At 35.5% G+C, this 18,545-nt stretch overlaps 2 protein-coding genes across 2 annotated transcripts; one reads left to right on the top strand and one right to left on the bottom strand.

Annotated features, from left to right (window-relative positions):
- Nucleotides 1–1,704: 1,704 nt before the first annotated feature.
- Nucleotides 1,705–4,593, bottom strand: LOC148852503 (receptor-like protein EIX1). The gene has a single exon (XM_088945810.1). It carries the CDS (start codon nucleotides 4,591–4,593, stop codon nucleotides 1,705–1,707), a length of 2,889 nt encoding a protein of 962 aa, XP_088801936.1.
- A 7,325-nt stretch (nucleotides 4,594–11,918) lies between these two features.
- On the top strand, nucleotides 11,919–16,432 carry LOC148852502 (uncharacterized). Its single transcript, XM_088943233.1, has 2 exons — nucleotides 11,919–14,411; nucleotides 15,989–16,432. The coding sequence occupies exons 1-2, from the start codon at nucleotides 12,014–12,016 to the stop codon at nucleotides 16,345–16,347; spliced, it is 2,757 nt and encodes a 918-aa protein (XP_088799359.1). The 5' UTR covers nucleotides 11,919–12,013; the 3' UTR covers nucleotides 16,348–16,432.
- The last annotated feature ends 2,113 nt before the right edge of the window (nucleotides 16,433–18,545 follow it).

The following is an 18,545-nucleotide window of genomic DNA, read 5'->3' as shown; positions in this document are numbered from 1 at the left end:
GGCAAATTAGGCCTTAAGGTCTAAGACTAAAGAAGTCTACTGTCTATTCCAAGCAAATGCATAGTGATGTCTAACTACTATTTTGCACAGACTGAGTTGAGACTAAAAGACCTTGAATCTTCTGTGTCAGAGCGACGACCAGAAAGTGGGTAAAGTTCTTTTGGGAAGAAAATCCGAGCTGGGGTAGAGTTTTTGTAGATGGGAAATTTTAATTGACTACAATACCCCACCTTGAATTTGATGAAATGACCTGTTGGTGGTGGGATGATTACAATGCATGATGCATGAAACGCCTTGATTTAGGGTTTTAGCTCTATACTGTCGTAGCAAAAGTGAACTCCCTTCAACCAAGGAGTGACAAATGGGCTAGATTCAGATTTCTGAATCTTAACCCACCAGTTGGAGGTTTTAAAAGCCCATATGCCCTCAATAGAAATCATTTTATGGATTGATTCAAGGGAAGTAGGGAATCTGTCTTTAGCTTCTGCTCCTAAAATAGATTCTTTTTCATTGAAAATGAAGTCCAACGTTTCTACTTCACTCTATGTCATGAAAAGGATTAATAACTGAAATCTGTCACACAAGAAAAAACAATAAAAGAAGTATGATATTAAACAATTTGTTTTCAAGTTACATTCTAAAAATTAAAACCTCAAACTATGGAAGAAATGAGTTTCTTCATTTATCTAATAATACCAGAAAACTTGTCTTCTCTCCTAAAGCAACTATCTAGTTGCAATTTTCTATTTGCTTCTTTCATTTTTGTATCTTTTTCATTCAGCATAAAAGATTTTTCAAATGCTGTACTTAGCCAATATAATCTGCTTCCCGGAAGATTCTCAAATTTAGAAAACAAAACATTATAGTTCTTGAAAACTTCATAATTACCGGCAAAATATATGTGTAATTGCAATTCTCGATTAATTTAGTTGCAACTCATGGATCTAAACTGTAGAAACCGAACAAACAAATGGGCTCACATAAGAAAAGCAAAGCAAAGCAAATACACTATAATCGGAAATAAGTATGCATATTATTAATGCAAAGCGTACAAAGATACGTACATGCGTATCACACACGTGCACTATTTTAACTTACAAATTACAGAGACTTACCAACCTTATTCGGAGACTACTCTCCACGAGACTTCTCTATACACCACACCACACCTTTTACTATATTTAACTTAGTTAATACTCGGTTTTGTAACGACTAAAGAAGTCGGTGCTGACTTCTCATAACTTCATGGAAAGTAAGAGAAAAGAAAAAGGGTCACAGAGAAGAGAACGCAATGAAGGCTCAGTTTACAAGCAGTACAAATGCAAATATGTATAACGTAAATACATACAAAGTAATACATAATATAACGTTTTGCACTCTACAAATTTACATTTGTACTCCTTTCAAACTCAGTCAAAAGGCAGATATCATGGGCCGGGCCAGACTGGACGTATGCTTAGATTTTGCACCGATAAGGATTATAGCTTGGTTCTTGGGACAATCAGGCTTGACCCAGTGGATCTGATAATAATAAACAATTGAAAATGTTATACATCTATCTTGCTCGAATCAGGTCTGAATCTGTTGGAGACTGGGTGGAAACGATTGTAAAACAATAAATCAGAAACTGAAACCGATACATCAGTACTAGATCTTGGAACCAGACTGGGTCGAACCCAACGCATTGACAGCCCCCAAAAAAATTCACAGAGCACAAAGCACCTGCAATTTATACGTCATAAATTCATGCATCTGGTAGTTACCAAAAATAGAAAAACAATAACTCTTGTCTTTGATACCGTCCAGGAAATCCTTGCACACATACCAACTGGTCAACCAAAGCATTTTGTCTTTGATACCGTCCAGGAAACGGAAATACGAACATCTCCATGACTTATTGAACAGAATTGGACAAAAAACAAAGCCCACCACGAATCCAATTGCCATACTGAGGAAGAAGCAGTCCGTTTCAGACAAATCTCTCCTCCCCCTACTGCTGTCATCATTTGATCTTGGTTCTGGAAATATGCCATCTCCAATACAATAATCCTTAGTGAGTGGAGGTCCACAAAGTCCTTTGTTGCCCATAAAACTGTCAGCGTTGAAGCTCTGCAGCTGAGGGCTCAATGGAATCTTTCCATAGAGATTATTATATGACAAGTTCAAGAAATTCAAAGAAGGTAAACTTGCCATGCCTTGGGGAAATACACCTGAAAGATTGTTTACTGAGAAATCAAGTATTTCCATTACTCCCAATTTTCCCATGTCACCGATCTCCTCTGGTATCTTTCCTGTCAAATGATTTCGTGACAGATTCAATGACCTTAGTCCGATGAGACGTATCAGTTCTTTAGGGATCTCCCCTGATAGGCAGTTGTTTGAAAGGTCCATGCCGGTTACAAGTGAAAGAGTGCTACTATATTTAGCCTTTCTGCCTCTTAACATACACCATACTTCGTCTCCAAAATCAGAATAATAAAAAGAAGAATAATAATAAGAGATGTCAATTGTGTCATGCTTTTCGGCCATGACACTAAAATCTCCGAAACAATGTGGGATGGTCCCTGATAAATTGTTGTTTGCAAGGTCTAGAATTTGCAAAGAAACAAGCTGACAGAGTTCCAAAGGAATGCTTCCATTGAATCTATTTGACCGCAGAACGAGAACCCATAGATCTGATAGGTCGTGTCCCATCCACTGTGCTATTCTTCCAAACAATTCATTTTCCCCAAGGTCCAGAACATTCAGCCAGGTGCAATTTCGCAATGATGATGGTATTTCTCCGAAGAGATTATTGCTGCGCAGGTACAATGATTGAAGCTGCGTGAGGGAGCCAATAGATCTTGGAATATTCCCTGTTAGATTATTGTTCCCCAGATTTATCACTGCCAATGAAGGCCAATTCATCCAGCAATTTGGAATTCCACCTGATAGAGTATTTCCAGATAAATCAAGAATTCTCAACTTATTTGTCGAGTTCTTGACCTTAGAACATAGGAAGTGGGATAGAGATCCGGAAAAGTAACTGTTCGAAAGATCTAACTCTAATACATTAGAAGAAAAGGAAGGTAGTGGACCACTAAAACGGTTTGATCTTAAACATATGAATGAATCAAATGACTCCATTTTCACTAAGCCGGGAATCTCACCAGTGATTTGATTGCAACAGAGATTTAGATAAGAGATGTGGGAAGATAAGTTCCAGAACCAAGTGGGAACGACTTCTGAAATCCCAGTGTCAGATAAATCCAGTGCTTCCAAACCCTTTTGTGGTTGAAGCCACATAGGGAATTTGGGCCCTATTTTCCATGATCTTGGATATATGCGTTGGAGGCGAAAAGGAGGATCCCAGTTGGAGTTGACTTTTAGATCCAATGAATTTGACGATGCTTTCAAGGTTTTTAAACTTGTTAAATTAACAAAGTGAATTTCGGACACAACACCCTTCAAGGAAATATGAGAGATGCGTAGTTCTTCCAAGTTTGAAAGAAGTCCAAGAGATTTGGGGATAGGACCGGAAAGTGAGTTGTTTCTTAGTGAAAGGAACTTGAGATTCTTAAAATCCCCAACTTCATTGGGTAGGTTACCTGAAAGTTGGTTAGATTCCAAATCTAAGGACACCAAACTATCCATAAAGAACTGGGATGAATTTATTAACAGTCCAAGTATCTCTCCCTTGAAATTGTTGTGAGATAAATCTAATTGCTTCAAGTTGCAAAGGTTCTCCCAGGTTCTTCGTTTCCACCCCTCAAGTTGATTTCCACTCATGTCCAAGTCTGTTAGTGAGGTCAGGTTACCTATGGCATCTGATATCATTCCTTGAAATTGATTTCTACTAAGACGAAGAATTCTAAGACTTGACATGTTCCAAAGCGAATCCAAAAATGGATCTTGAATGAAATTGTATCTTAAATCAAGAGAAACAAGACCCTGAAGACTAAGCAACCAATTGGGAATCCTCCTTAAATAATTGAAATTATTATTAGAAAGATCTAGGTTGGAAAGAGATGTAAAGTTGACCAGATGAAGAATGGGAATGTTAGAAAGTTCACAGTGGGACAAATGAAAATCTAACAGAGAAGGAAGCATGTTTATTACCTGAAGCCAATCAGTTGCCATTGCGAGATTTACCAGACTCATGTCGAGGTAATTCAAAGATGACAGAGGGGAAAGCCATTGGAGATTGTCAACCTCTAACCCATTATTATATCCGCCAAGATCGAGTTGGATCAATTTAGTGAGGTTACTAAACTGATGCGGAATTGTCCCTCCTAAATCATTCCGGCTTAAGTCAAGATAGCTTAGTCTGGAGAGATTACCAAGCTGACGAGGAATCATCATGCCGAAACCTGCATCTGAGAGGTTAAGATACTTCAAGCTCTTGAGTGATCCAACGAACTCAGGAATTTGATTCCCTCCAAAATAGTTCCCACTTAAGTCTAGGTACTTGAGTTGTTTCAACTCCAATAGTGAAGGACTTATTTTACCACCCAAATTCATAATAGGAATGATGACTAAGGTCAAGCTTGATAACATGTCTGGTTGTATTATCACAGAGAACTCCAATCCACCTATAACAATCCTTCTCGCCATTCAGATCCCAACTAAAGAGTCGGTTTGAAGGATCATCGAGTCCCTTCTTGAAGCTGAGAAGAGCTGTCTTCTCTGTATCGATGCAACCCGCATTTAACTCCACATAACAGAAGCTAAAGTTGATGTTTGCAATGAATCCAAACAAGAAGAGAAGCGCAAGGCAAATGAATCTATCCATGTTCATGCAAGAATATAATTAAGATGGAAGCTGTAAAAGACTGAATATGATGATATATAATGTGAGTGAGGTCGTTAGTTATTCTGGAGCATCATTTTGTTTTCCAGAAAAATCTAGCCGTCTTACCCACGTAAGGGTTGCTTCATTTATCAATAGGAAATGAAAATTCTATTACAAGACTAAAATGTCAAACCTATTGTATTTTATCAAATCATAAAATTCCTATCCAATGGTTGTAAAACACAGCGCACAGCCTCTTGTTGTTCCTCGTGGAGAAGAGACCTCTGCGAGTTACTTGGGGGATGCTACTTTGTATCTTGGATAACTAAATAACTAAGACTGCTTGATTCCATTCTTTAATCTTAAACAATTCAAATGTTGGTTAAGGCTGCTGGATTTCATTCATTCATCTTCATTAGTGAAGGTATTCCAGATCAACGGTTTGGAATGCATGAAGAGATACCTCGAATGTTAATTAACAATACAATTAGAGCTCCAAGTTAATACTTAAGGTGCATTTGGTTGGTGGTCAGAATTCTTCGGAATTGGAAGGGGAACTGAGATGGTCTATTTTTATAGCTCTTTAGTTTAAATAGAAATTGGAATCGGAACTAGCGGGGACCCGTGCGTTGTCAAGGCTTTGTTAAGCAAAAGTTATACAACAGAAACACATAAAAGTAGACAATTGTTTTGTATTTTAATTTTTTAAGTAATTAATAATTATTTATATTTTATATACTATTTTTAATCATTTTTCTAAAATACAAAAACAATAATGATATATTTAAGATAGGGTTGCGCATCAAATCCTTGAAACTCATCAACCCAACCCAGCTCGACTTGAGATATGATTGGCTTTCTAATATTTCCAGTCACTTTCGGTTTGGCTATTCGTAAATTCACCAAAGTGGGGAATTCCCATATTTTTTAGTCTACAATATTTATATTTTAATTTACATTTTTAATAAAATTGTTGTAATTTTTTAAATTAAATTTAATCTTTTCAATCTAATTTATAAATTTCATTTTTTTTAAGTTTAAATGTTTCGAACCAACTAACTAAACCAAAAAATGACCCACATTGATACAACCCAAGTTGGCTAGTTTTCACTAATGGTCGATCGATTTCAGGTGACCAGCTCCCAACTTGACCAAGTCGGTTTGGTTGCCCAAACAATCTACAACCATACTGAACCAACCAATGAATACTACTAATTTCAGCTAAATTAATAGTTTATTCTCCAATAATTATTGATTATTTATAGTAAAAACACACAATTATTGAAAATAAATTTATAACAAAAATACAATAAGTAATTAATATAAATGCAATAAGTACAATAATTATGAAATAAATACAATTAAATATCATGTTTATTATTTAAATAATATTGTTATTTTTTAAAGGTTTATTATTTAAAAAGTTTATATAATTTTATTATTGATAATTTTAAAATATTAATCAGTTATTTCATAATTAAATATCTATTTTAAATATTTTGTTATTTGATATGTTTATTCATTGAAAATTTTAAATAATTTTGAAATTTTAAAATTATAACGTACATTTTTATTACATAATTTCATTATGAAACTTATGAAAATATAAAATTATTTATAATTGGAACATTATTAAGTATATTATAATTATTTATTGTATTTTTAATAAATATTTTAAATTTATTGCATTATTTTGTTATAATATTTAAACAATTATTAAAATCTTTAATTTAAACTTTCTTTGTATAGATATAGATGAAAAGTGAGGGAGATGATAAATATGAATAAGAGATAATTTAAGAGAAAAAGTCTTTGCTAAATTAGAGATAATTTAGAAGATAAATAGGAATTAGAGATAATCGGAGATAATTTAGGAGAAAATAGGGGATAGTGATGCCATGTGACTAGATTGACCATATTCCTAAGTGATTAAGAACATGAAAACTGAATTAAGTTGAAGAAAAATTATAGATATGCAAAAACTTATTGAAAAAATACAGAGAAATTATTGTTTTATTATTGATATCTAGTGAGAAAAAATATCAACATATTACTAATACCAATATTTAACTATTGTTGAAATTTATTTAAAACTATGTTTTAATTAATGATATTTAATGAAAAAATAATTACTATGGCGTCCACGGTTCCCCTTTAAAGTTCATGGAAATGTTATCTTAATTTTAACGACGTTTTTAATAAACATCGTGAATCAAACGTCACCAAATAACGTTTTCTTGTAGTGAGGTTGAAGTAGGTTAAGGCTATTATAGTAAATTTACATTTTATCTTAAATACCAAAATATTAGGGGGAACAACTTGGACAGGCTTGGGCTGTTGTCGAGTGGGCTCAACCCGAAGGCCCCATACCGAGTTACCGTAAAATTCTAATTTAGGGGTCAACTTGAATTGTACCCGTACAAAATATCATCGTCAACTTATAAGAAGACCTTGACTCCAAAGCACAGCTTTGGGGTCTAGCGTGTACGTGAAGGCATGGATGCATTAATTTGCACAGCTTGACTCTAAAGCACAAAACAAGAAGACCTGTTTGAGAGAGGTCTGAACTGAAGATTATGCAATTAAGCTGGTTTAGATCGATGTACGAGACGCTATGTATTTATATATCGGCCAAGTACACAGAAACAGCTTCAGGTGGCTAAAGACTGCTCTAGTAAATACACCTACTATATAAATTACTTCTTTTTATCTCTTAACATACACCATACTTCGTCTCTAAAATCAGACTGCTCTAAGTAAAGATTGCCTCTGTCCCAAAAGGATCCTATGGAAGATAGCTTCATATACATATATATCAAAGAAACTAGCTAGCGTTTGTAATTAACTAATTAATTGTGAATGGCATTTTTGTTTTAATTGGTCCCCACGAATACTCCGAAGAATTGTGGACCATATATATATATCAAAGAAACTCCACTTAACCAATACGACTGGAAGTCATAGTCCCGTAACCTTTTCTTTTTGTTTGATAAACATCGTGAATCGTGAATGAAGACAAATTTGAAACTGGGGAAACCAATTGAGAATGACTGAATGAAGGAAGGGGTCCATCATATACATAAATCAACAACGCAGCCATTTGTCATCGATCTTGGACTCGAATAATACAGGTTTCACAACTCCTAGAAACTTGCAAACTAAATTGATTTGAAGGATATACCTGTCTACAAATGTCTCACCATCTTGACTTGACTTGATTTATCGTATTGCATAGGATTCAGAATCAGACACATCTACAAATGTCTCACTTTATGTTGCATACATCTTGATCAAGATTCAACAAGGCACTTTCATATATCTAAAGGATACACTTGGGCCTTCCTTCCATGTTTTTTGAAAGAGACCTTACATTACATCGTAATTGTAAATTTGAGAAACTTGCCTTCAAAAAGAAAAAGAAAAGGGAAAGAAAAAACTTACAATATTGTGCCAGATTGTATCAAGCATTTGGTGGAGGTTGAAGCCTCGTATTATAACTCGTCTTCCGATAGGAGATATTCTCAATACACATTGTAGGACATTGTGGGACGCCCCTGAACTCCTGAATGAGTTATTGAGATTCCATGATGTTTTGTGATCCAGGGACAAACTAAAACCCTTTATTTTTCTCTCAATCATCTTGTGGACATAATGACCATGTTGATTAGACATTGGGTCAGTCTGAAAGGAATATATAGAATGCAAAATCTTGTATTTTATATTATTTTATTTATATTTATACTGTATTAATTTGCATTTGTACTCCTGAACCTAATAAATTTTGTGAAATTTTTTATAAACATTTTCTCAACTCTTTTTTTTATTTTATTGTCTTATTTTAATTTACCCAACACAGCCTATCATATGCCATAGCCTTTTCTTTTAAATCATCAATTTATTGATCTCAGGTAATAGACCTCACAGGTGTCACTCACATAATTTGGAAAAATGAAGAAGTCTTATCTAAGAATCTATGAAGAGATTATGCTGTTCAGACATATTATAATTAGCGGTGGCAATTGGGTTATATAATCTGCCACCTGTTAATGATACAGTTATATAAAATTAAATGGATTGGGTTCAACCCAAACCCGCTTTAACCCAATCTAATCCACCCAAACCCATTAATCTTATATTTATGTAATTAAAAACAAAAAACTAACTCTCTTTTAACAAATAAGTTGGTCATACCTTAATAGCAATAGTAATTTCACTTTACATAAGTGGTGGAGGTTCAAATCACATTACATCTATGTTATTTTTACACAAGTAGCAAAGCTATTTAACTATGTTCGGGTTTCGGATTTGACAAACCACTTAGGTTCAAACCGGTCAGACCAACTTGAACTATCTAATTGAATTGCCTTCGAGTTAACGACATCAAGAGTGATTGAACTGTTTAGAACTGGTTCAGCCACGGGTGGATTAACTTGGGTTGGCTCATGTCAGGTTTGTGCACGAGTTTGGGACCGAACCGATTGGCCCAAAGCGGGTCAAGAGAAGTAAATTGGACCAAACCAGATTCGAGTCGAGTTGTATGGATACGAACCAGATCGGACAATTCAAACCGGGTAAAGTAAGCTGGGTGGGTTTAGGGTCCGGATCCCATCCGGCCCAACCCGTTTTGGATTTGGGTCGATCCGAAACGGCTTGTATTGGGTCGAGTCGGGCTGTGTGAATAATGATTGGACCAAACGACCCAAAGTGGGCAAAGCAAATGATACTGAACCATCCCATCCGGGGTCTATTTCAGATTCGGGACAGCCCGGATCGGTATATGCTGGGTTGGGTTAGACCGCATTGAACTGATCCGGACTCGGGTCAAATTGATTTAGATTTATGTTGGGGTGAAATGTGTTATTCAAGACAAAACTAATTTTAATCACTAATTAATAAAAAAATAATGCATCAATTATAAATTATTTAATTCAATTGAAGAGAACTAAAAAAAGGAGGCTAAGGAATTAATACCCAACCCATTTAAATGGGCGGGTTGGGTGATGAATTGATCACACAACCCACCAAGTAAATGAGCGAGTTGGGTGGGTTAGATTCTGGGTGGGTTGGGTGGGTTGGGTGGGTTCAGCGAATTGGGTGAAAAATTGCCACCCCTAGTTATAATGTGCCAAAAACATTTGATGAATTTTGTAAAATGGAGGCAAATTTCACATCCACAATAGAGTCAATACCTTTGGTTACGTTCTAACATTAAATACTTATGATCCATTTAGCTCCCAAGATCCGAATCAAAATTATAATGAATTATTCCTCTCACCTATTTGGTTTAGATAAGAATTGAATTCGAAATTGGAATCAGCTGGAATGGATTCTCATTCCCAAGGAAGGATGAGGAAATGACAATTTTTCTTCAAATGACGAAATGCTATTCCACGAGTAATGGAAATGAGATTCTCATTCCACTCAAACAATGATTAAATCTGAAATGGATCATTCCAATTCTGATTCCAAACCCGTATACCTGCAAACCAAATGGTCCCTTAAATAGTCCTTTTAGTCTTGCATCTATTTAAGGCACATGTTGCTATAGTGGGCCATAACAGTCATTTTACTCAACTTGAGTTTGAGTTATTGTCTCACTATAGACTGTAGAATTTGTGTAGAAGCGTGTTTGTAATTCTAATCCCATTCGTGTTTTAGGGTTTAGGGGATAATGGTTGACTTCAAAAGAAGACCATCAAGCCATTGCAGAGACATTTCCATGCATTTAAAGCAAAATCAATCAGGAGATATTTCACTTTACCTTACTTTAAAGTTAATTCTTTAAAGCAATGCATGGTCGCAGAAGTGATACTCATTATACACAGGTTTGAATGATGTGGTTTATATTTATTTGGTTATCACAAGGACCATAGAAAAATGGATGTAGGATATATAGACTTGTGTTGTAGATGGTTTTGTCATCAATCTACATTCTCTCATTTTATCACCAATGGAGCTATTTTGAGGTTTTTTATATATGATTCTATTATTTTATCTTTTGTAGTTTTGTGGAAGGTTTAAAATATCAATAAGATATGTTCTGTCTAAGAATGGCATAATACAATTCCATTCTTGTGTAATGACATGATACATATAGGTACCAGTGTGTATTGCATTGAATCAACCAATATGGACCAATACACACCGATGTATATATCTTGAGCATATGATTCAAACGTTAGATAGTATATGCCCTTAACTCTAATAAGATTTATATCTATTAATTGAGTTTTATGAATCAATAAAATTAATTCATTATTTTTTTTATGTTTAAATTGGTATTTTTTTGTGAATTACCCTTAAATTGGACATCTATGAGACTTATGTTAATTTAAAAGGTTATATATCATTGAATAAACCTAATTAAAGAATTTATCTTGACAAAACTGATACTGATGTTTTGGTAAATACATTGTTAAATAAGCAGCTTTTAACAGTGTTTTGGTAGAAACCCAAAACAACAATTTAACTGCACAGTGTCCATATTTCTTGAAACTGCATGCAGAAGGGCTGTTCATGGGTCGGGTTGGGTCGGTTTACTGCAGTTTTTCCAACCGACCCGACCTGGTCGGGTTACCTGACATACAAACCGAAACCAATCCAGTGTTAAGCAAAACCGACCTGGTCGGTTTGAATCGGATCGGATCGGTTTCGGTTCTAAGTTCATCCCTGTGATAAAATCTTGCTAATTTTAAAAACAGTCATAAATTGAACATCATTTTAGCCATCTCCTATGATAAAATTTAAATGAAAAGTTAATTACAAAAATTGTTCATTAATCACTATTCACTAATCCAAAGTTTCTTGCAACCATTCAAAAACTAGGTGGCTTAATGGGCTTTGAAACTTCATGTTTGAAGTAGGAACTAAGCCGGTTCGGTTCGGGTCGGTTTCGATTTCTTGTATAAAAACTGGAACCGACCCAAACCATCAGTTTAGGAATTTGCACAACCCGAAACCGATCCATACTGATGAAAACCCAGCCGACTCAGATTGGATTGGTCGGTTTGGGCGGATTTGGCCTTCTTATGAACAGCCCTAGCATGCATCGTTCATCATTAGTGGTTTTGGATTAGTCTAAGCCCTTTTAAGTAAACTGCAACCCCTCCAAGATAATGAGACATTGACTTTAATAATTATTGGAGACTCGAAGGACCAAGTCGGTGTCAAAAAATGAAGATGCTGATCATCATTATTGGGAATAATTTATACAGAAGAGCTATTGAGAGCTAATCAGCGTCCATGGCCTCCTCCTCCCTTAAGTCCCTTCATTTGGAAATGGTTGTTGTTTGTATGATTTTGGTTTTGGGGTCTAGTACTGTCGTAGTAGTTGCATCTTCTCAACCATTCCCCGAAGAAACCCAAGCTATTCTCAACTGGAAATCCAGCCTTACAGAGGATTCACAGCGGTATCAACTGGAGTCATGGAACATCACTACGCTTTCAAGCCCATGTGAATGGAAAGGAATACATTGCAATGAGGCAGGAAGCATTACAAACATATCCTTTACACATGATTATTCTGATTACTACAGACTGGAAGGTACGCTTGACAGATTTAACTTCTCCTCCTTTCCAAATCTTGTCCGTCTCGACCTTCACAATCAATGGATCCGTGGAAAAATCCCCCATAGCATTGGATCTCTTTTAAATTTGGCCTACTTGGACCTGTCCAGGAATCAGTTTGAGGACACCCTACCTCTTTCTCTTGCAAATCTCACTCATATTTCACAATTCAGAATCTCTGAAAATTATCTAATAGGGGAAATAGATTCATATCTGTTTGAAAATTGGACGAAACTCACCTACCTTGACCTATCCAGGAATAAATTTCACGGCACTCTACCTCTTTCTCTGGCAACTCTCCCCCAAATTTCACAAATCAAAATGTCTTGGAATTATCTAACAGGGGAAATAGATCCCGAGTTGTTCAGAAACTGGTCCAATCTAACTCATCTTGACCTCCATTCCAATCAGTTCACTGGGACTATTCCTCGTGAAGTGGGTATGTTGACCAATCTACAGCACCTAAACCTCTCAATAAACGAACCAAGTGGATCCATTCCGGACCAACTTCCAAACTACCTTTCTTTGCAGTACCTAGACCTCTCAATGAACAAACTAGGTGGATCAATTCCAGAGAACATCGGGTCTCTTTCAAAATTAGTCTATTTGGACCTGTCATATAATCAATTTGACGGTACCCTTCCCCTTTCTCTGGCAAATCTCACCCAAATTTCACAACTCAGGATGTATGAGAATAATCTAACAGGGGAAATAGATCCCAAGTTGTTTGGAAACCGCAGGAAACTAACTCATCTTGACCTCCATTCCAATCGGTTCACTGGGAATACTCCTTGTGAAGTGGGTATGTTGACCAATCTAGACTACCTAGACCTCTCAGGAAATGAACTAAGTGGTTCAATTCCAAACCAACTTGCAAACTGCTCTGCTTTGCAGTACCTAGACCTCTCAATGAACAAACTAAGTGGATCAATTCCGGTGCAAATTGCAAATTGCTCTGCTTTACAGTTCCTTTCCTTCGGAAATAACTATTTGACTGGTGGAATTCCTTTACAGATTGATGCTCTAGCAAATCTCCAATATCTGGACTTCGCAAATAACTTTATCGAGGGAAAGATACCAGTACAGCTAGGAAATCTGACACATTTAACCAACCTAAATCTCTCCCACAATAAACTTTCAGGCACAATTCCAACATTTCATTTACAAATATTCATCTCCCAATACATTGATCTATCTTACAATGATTTGGATGGTCCTGTACCTAGTGACTTGGGCCTTCGTTCTGAACTTACCCTACTTGATCACAACAAAGGTTTATGTGGTGAGCATTGGGGCATTCCACCATGCAATACAACAAAGAAAGAAAGCAAAAAGGAAAGCAAGAAGGAAAGCAAGTTTGTCATCTCTATTGCAGTCTCTCTTATTGGCACCACATTTCTCGTATTTGCAATTGTTGGAGCTTTCCTCCTTTTCAAAGGCAAAGCAAGAAAGTCACAAATTGAGACAAGAATAGCAAGAAATGGAGATCCATTTTCAATTTGGAATTATGATGGGAAGATTGCATTTGAAGACATCATCCAAGCAACAGAAAATTTTCACATAAAATACTGCATTGGCACGGGAGCTTATGGTAGTGTTTACAAAGCAGAGCTGCCAGGAGGTCACGTTGTAGCTTTGAAAAAGCTTCATAGCTTCAGAAGTGAGAGCCCAGCTTATCCCAAGAGTTTTAGAAATGAAGCAGAGATATTAATAAACATACGGCACCGGAACATTGTAAAACTTCATGGATTCTGTTTTGACAAAAGATGCATGTTTCTGGTTTACGAGTATATGGAAAGAGGAAGCTTGGCATGCATTTTGAGGAATGATGTAGGGGCTGTGGAATTGGATTGGGTTAAGCGCGTGGATGCTATCAAGGGTATTGCCCGTGCTTTGGAATACATGCATCATCATTGCAATCCACCAATAATTCATCGAGATGTATCAACTAATAATGTTTTGCTGAATTCAAAACTCCAAGCATTTGTTTCAGACTTTGGAACAGCTCGACTACTGAATCCTGATTCATCTAATAGGACTTTACTGGTAGGAACTTATGGATATATCGCCCCAGGTATGCGTTGAAATGTTAACATTCTATTTAATTTTGGTTGAGCTGCAAGAAATGGGATTGTTCAAGTAGTACTTAGGGCTGAGTTTGGAAGGAGTACAAATGCAAATATGAAGAGTGCAAAACCTTATATTTTATAATTATTTTGTATGTATTTATACTGTACATATTTGAATTTGTACTGCTTTCAAACTGAGCCTAAAGGGAAAATTTTGGTTGTCTAAAACTCTAATGTTGCATTTGGCATTTCTTATATTTTAAAGACTTATCCCCTTTTTGCAATTAAATACCCATTGTTCCTAGGGGCAATTTAACAGTAAAAAGGAGCTAAGTCCTTAAAATAAGGAATACCAAATGTGAGAACCCAAGCTGTATGCATTGCTTAGTTAACTAATGTGTCATGTAGGAGGAGATTAGTTGAGAACCCAAGCACTCCAACATGGTCATTCAAAGTTTTCTCGTAGTTTAATTTGATTGTTATGTGCTGGCTGTTTTGCTTATCTTTTTTCTCCTTTTTTTTTTATTGGATTTTGGTACTGTTATGGCATTTGGGGGGTGTTCTTTTTCTTGAATTTTGAGAGGGGGGAAAGTTGGTCAATGGGATTTTAGTTCCCATTGATCAAGAATGCCATGTTCATTTTTCAAATTAATGTGGGGACCATGTTCATTCCTGGGTATCACTTACCTGGGTAAATGATACCCATCTTCTAGGTGGGTATATAATTTTCCCACCTAAGAGGAAAATTGCTAACACTTGAAGTTGAATGGGACAAAAATGCCCCTTTTAATAATGGATTTCTATGACTAAAATTGTCATTACTTTATTTACCTGAGAAATAAAAGAACATTGGTAAATGCACTTACCTGGGTAAGTGTTTTCCAAGAAAAACTTACCCAAGTAATTACATTTACCCGGGTAAATAACTCACCAAAGAATGAACGGGGCCTTGATTGCCAAGTTTAACTTAAAACGGGGTTCCAAAAATACCTTTAAATAGGTAGATAATCAGGCATCCAAAAATATGACACACTATGCCCGATACAAGGCGCTATGGCCCAAGTATGGGCCTACAGAAGTCTCGGCCAACGATAAATATATTATATTCAATGTATTTATAATATTTTATATTGTATATGAAATATATCATATGGGTCATTATGTATAAAAATATAATACAATGTAAAATAATACATACAAAAAACACTCGGCCTCGGGCCTAAAGTATTGGGCCTAGGCCTGGCCTAGAAATTATAGGCCCAGACTGGCCTGGGCTTCCAGGCTAGAATACTAACCCCTACCAATTTGTTCATTGAGAACACCAGGATCTACCTCTTCTTGTAATACAATCAAATTCATCTTGCTTTCTAAAAGCAAATAGGAGAGCAATACTTTCAAATAGAAAGAGAAATTAGGATTTCAACACATTTATGATGTATGGAAACTAGACAATTTCTCCAATTACTTTGAACCTAAATTTTCTCATGAGTTTTCAAAATGACACATGCAATATTCATTTATCAACTTATTTATTTATTTTATTATTTATGTACTTATCCATTTTATTTAATTATTCATACAGAATTGGCCTATACTATGGAAGTGACTGAAAAATGTGATGTTTATAGTTTTGGAGTGGTGGCACTAGAAATAATAATGGGGAAGCATCCAAGAGAACTCCTCTCCTCATTATCATCATCAAGGACAAAGGATATACTATTGAAAGATGTATTAGATGCGCGTCTCCTCCCTTTCTTAGATGAATTGATTGTGCGGGATGTGGCTTTTGTGACAAGCTTGGCACTTGCATGCTTACATTCCAATCCAAGGAATCGACCAACCATGCAAAAGGTTTCCCAGGAACTAAGTGGCCACCGGTATTCATTGCCTAAACCCTTCAATGCAATTTCACTATGCCATTTGACTGGCCTTGAAATATAAATTTGTGGTGTTGTTTGGTGATACGTTGTTACATTCAATATAAGACTTGATCTTGTTTAATAAACTATGCTTTTCATTTTACTAATTGTCTGTGGGTTGCCTTACATTCTAATTGCAATCTCAATAAAATTCTATTAGTTAAATGATGATTGGCTATGAGGTGATTTAACCAGGGTGAACATTTCGTTCAGGTAGTTTTAAAAGAACTGAGGTCTCGAGAAGTAATCCTGTTTGAAAGATCTGATTAGGGGCCCCCAAAGGTTGTTTCTCATGAAAGGTCATGAAATATGGAGCTAATAGCTATCGAGCAAAAATATGGAACAAAAAACTACAAAACTACAAAACCTAAGGCTCAGTTTAGAAAGAGTACAATTGTACCAATACAAATATATAGAAAATAATACAAAATACAAAGTTTTGCATTTTCCTTATTTATATTTGTACTAGTACTCCTTCCAAACTAATTAAGGTTCAATTAAAATTGGGCCACATTAGCAATTTACGCTGTTTCAGATTCAGGCCTTCAGGTCGGACCCATTGAAATTTAGATAAGAGCCCAATCCAAGCCTGCCCAAGTTGTACCCCTAACCACACCACCGGGCAAAGAGGAAGAGTTCAAAACAAGACACCAAGAAAAAGGTCCAACAACGAGGCATAGAACATCGGTTGAGTTCTCCGTTCTATTTGAGGTTACCATATCATTTCTATAAGTTTAATTATTTGATGGGAATGCTCATATTAATAAACCAGAACCTTAACATGTCTATTATTCAATGGCTTGAATATTCATACAACAAAAGTAGTTCTTTTCTAGTTTTGAGCCAATTAGCGATGAACAAATTATATAAGATTTTTCATGGGTTATTCAGTAACAGTACTCACATCTGAACATCACTCTTCAAAATAAACACCAAAAATGGGTAATTAAAAAAACATTTAGAATTGACTGGCATGGGTTAACTTAAAGGTGTCAATGGACCGGTTTTGGACTGGACCCCATCCAGTCTAAAATCAATTTGAATGGACTGGACGGACCAAAAGACATATTGGATTGGACCAATCCAGTCCAAATTATTTATTAGATTGGATTGGACCTGGACCATCTCTAATAAATTTATATTGGATTGGGTTGGATTAAGTCAATATCTGGTACATTGATATAAGATAAAATATAGGTGTCAATGAACTCGATTTGGATTGAAACCAACCTAAATTAAAATAAATTTGAATAGTTGGACAGTCTAGACATTGAATTAGACCGGTCCAAAATGGTCCAAAATATTCATTGGATTGGATTAGACCTGATCTATTTGTAATAGACTCACATTGGACCAAATCCAGTCCAATTGACACCCCTAGATTAACTAACGTCTTTGATATAAAAAACCATTCTAAAGCTTATTTATATATAAAAACAATAAGCATAAGCAGCAATTACGATGACTCAATCGCATGAACCATTTTTGTTCCAAACTTCAGTATTGATTCTCAACTCTTTCCAAATACTTAGAAAACACAAATATATTTAAAAAGGTCCAGCAAATGGAGAGATGGCAGTTTAATAAGACTCTAACAAAAAGCTTACCTATTGTCATCAAGCAACACTCTCACCCGTAAAGCAATCCTCCATTGTACCACATGCATACACACAATTTCCCCAGTAAAGTAAAATTTTTTAATCTGATCATTGCAGTTGTCAATTACTAAAGGCATGTTCGTTTCCTCTTAACTCTTATCTCTTAAGAGGATTCTTTTAATTTTAAGAGAAAAATAATTGTTCGTTTCTTCTTATCTCTAATATCTTAAAGTGCAATCATACAATTTTTTGTTTTTCAATGATACCATCAAAAAGACAAACAAAAACTCTAATATATGGGGTCAAAATGGATATTTGATAATTTTTAAAACTCAAAATTCAAAGTTCAGAACAACATTCTCTGCATTCAAAGTTAAGAGGAAAGAAAAGTTCACCAATACCAATATACCTCTTAATGTAATTTTTGCATTTTCAGATGCCAAACTTTAGACCAAACAAACAAACCCTAATGGAGGGTGGCATAGTGGGTTTTCTATGTAATTGAGTAGAGAATTTTAATAGAAAAAATTCTATGTTTTTGGATCATAGAAATTGCCTTCATTATTTAATAGAAAAAAAAAGGCTTCAATTAAATTTGACATGTTAGTAGAAGTAACCCTCA

The sequence above is a fragment of the Nelumbo lutea genome, chromosome 5 (assembly GCF_056320005.1).
Source record: "Nelumbo lutea isolate HS-2025 chromosome 5, American lotus-T2T, whole genome shotgun sequence".
Lineage (NCBI taxonomy): Eukaryota > Viridiplantae > Streptophyta > Magnoliopsida > Proteales > Nelumbonaceae > Nelumbo > Nelumbo lutea.
Note: the sequence above shows the minus strand (reverse complement) of the source record. Positions and strands in the feature narration are given on the sequence as shown.

What these genes read in the sequence shown, in the direction of transcription:
- LOC148852502 (XM_088943233.1), top strand. Translation starts at nt 12,014, where the DNA reads ATGGCCTCCTCCTCCCTTAAGTCCCTTCATTTGGAAATGGTTGTTGTT. An exon ending in TTATGGATATATCGCCCCAG is followed by an intron (nt 14,412 to 15,988) that starts GTATGCGTTGAA and finishes TTATTCATACAG; the next exon opens with AATTGGCCTATACTATGGAA.
- LOC148852503 (XM_088945810.1), bottom strand. Translation starts at nt 4,593, where the DNA reads ATGGCGAGAAGGATTGTTATAGGTGGATTGGAGTTCTCTGTGATAATA.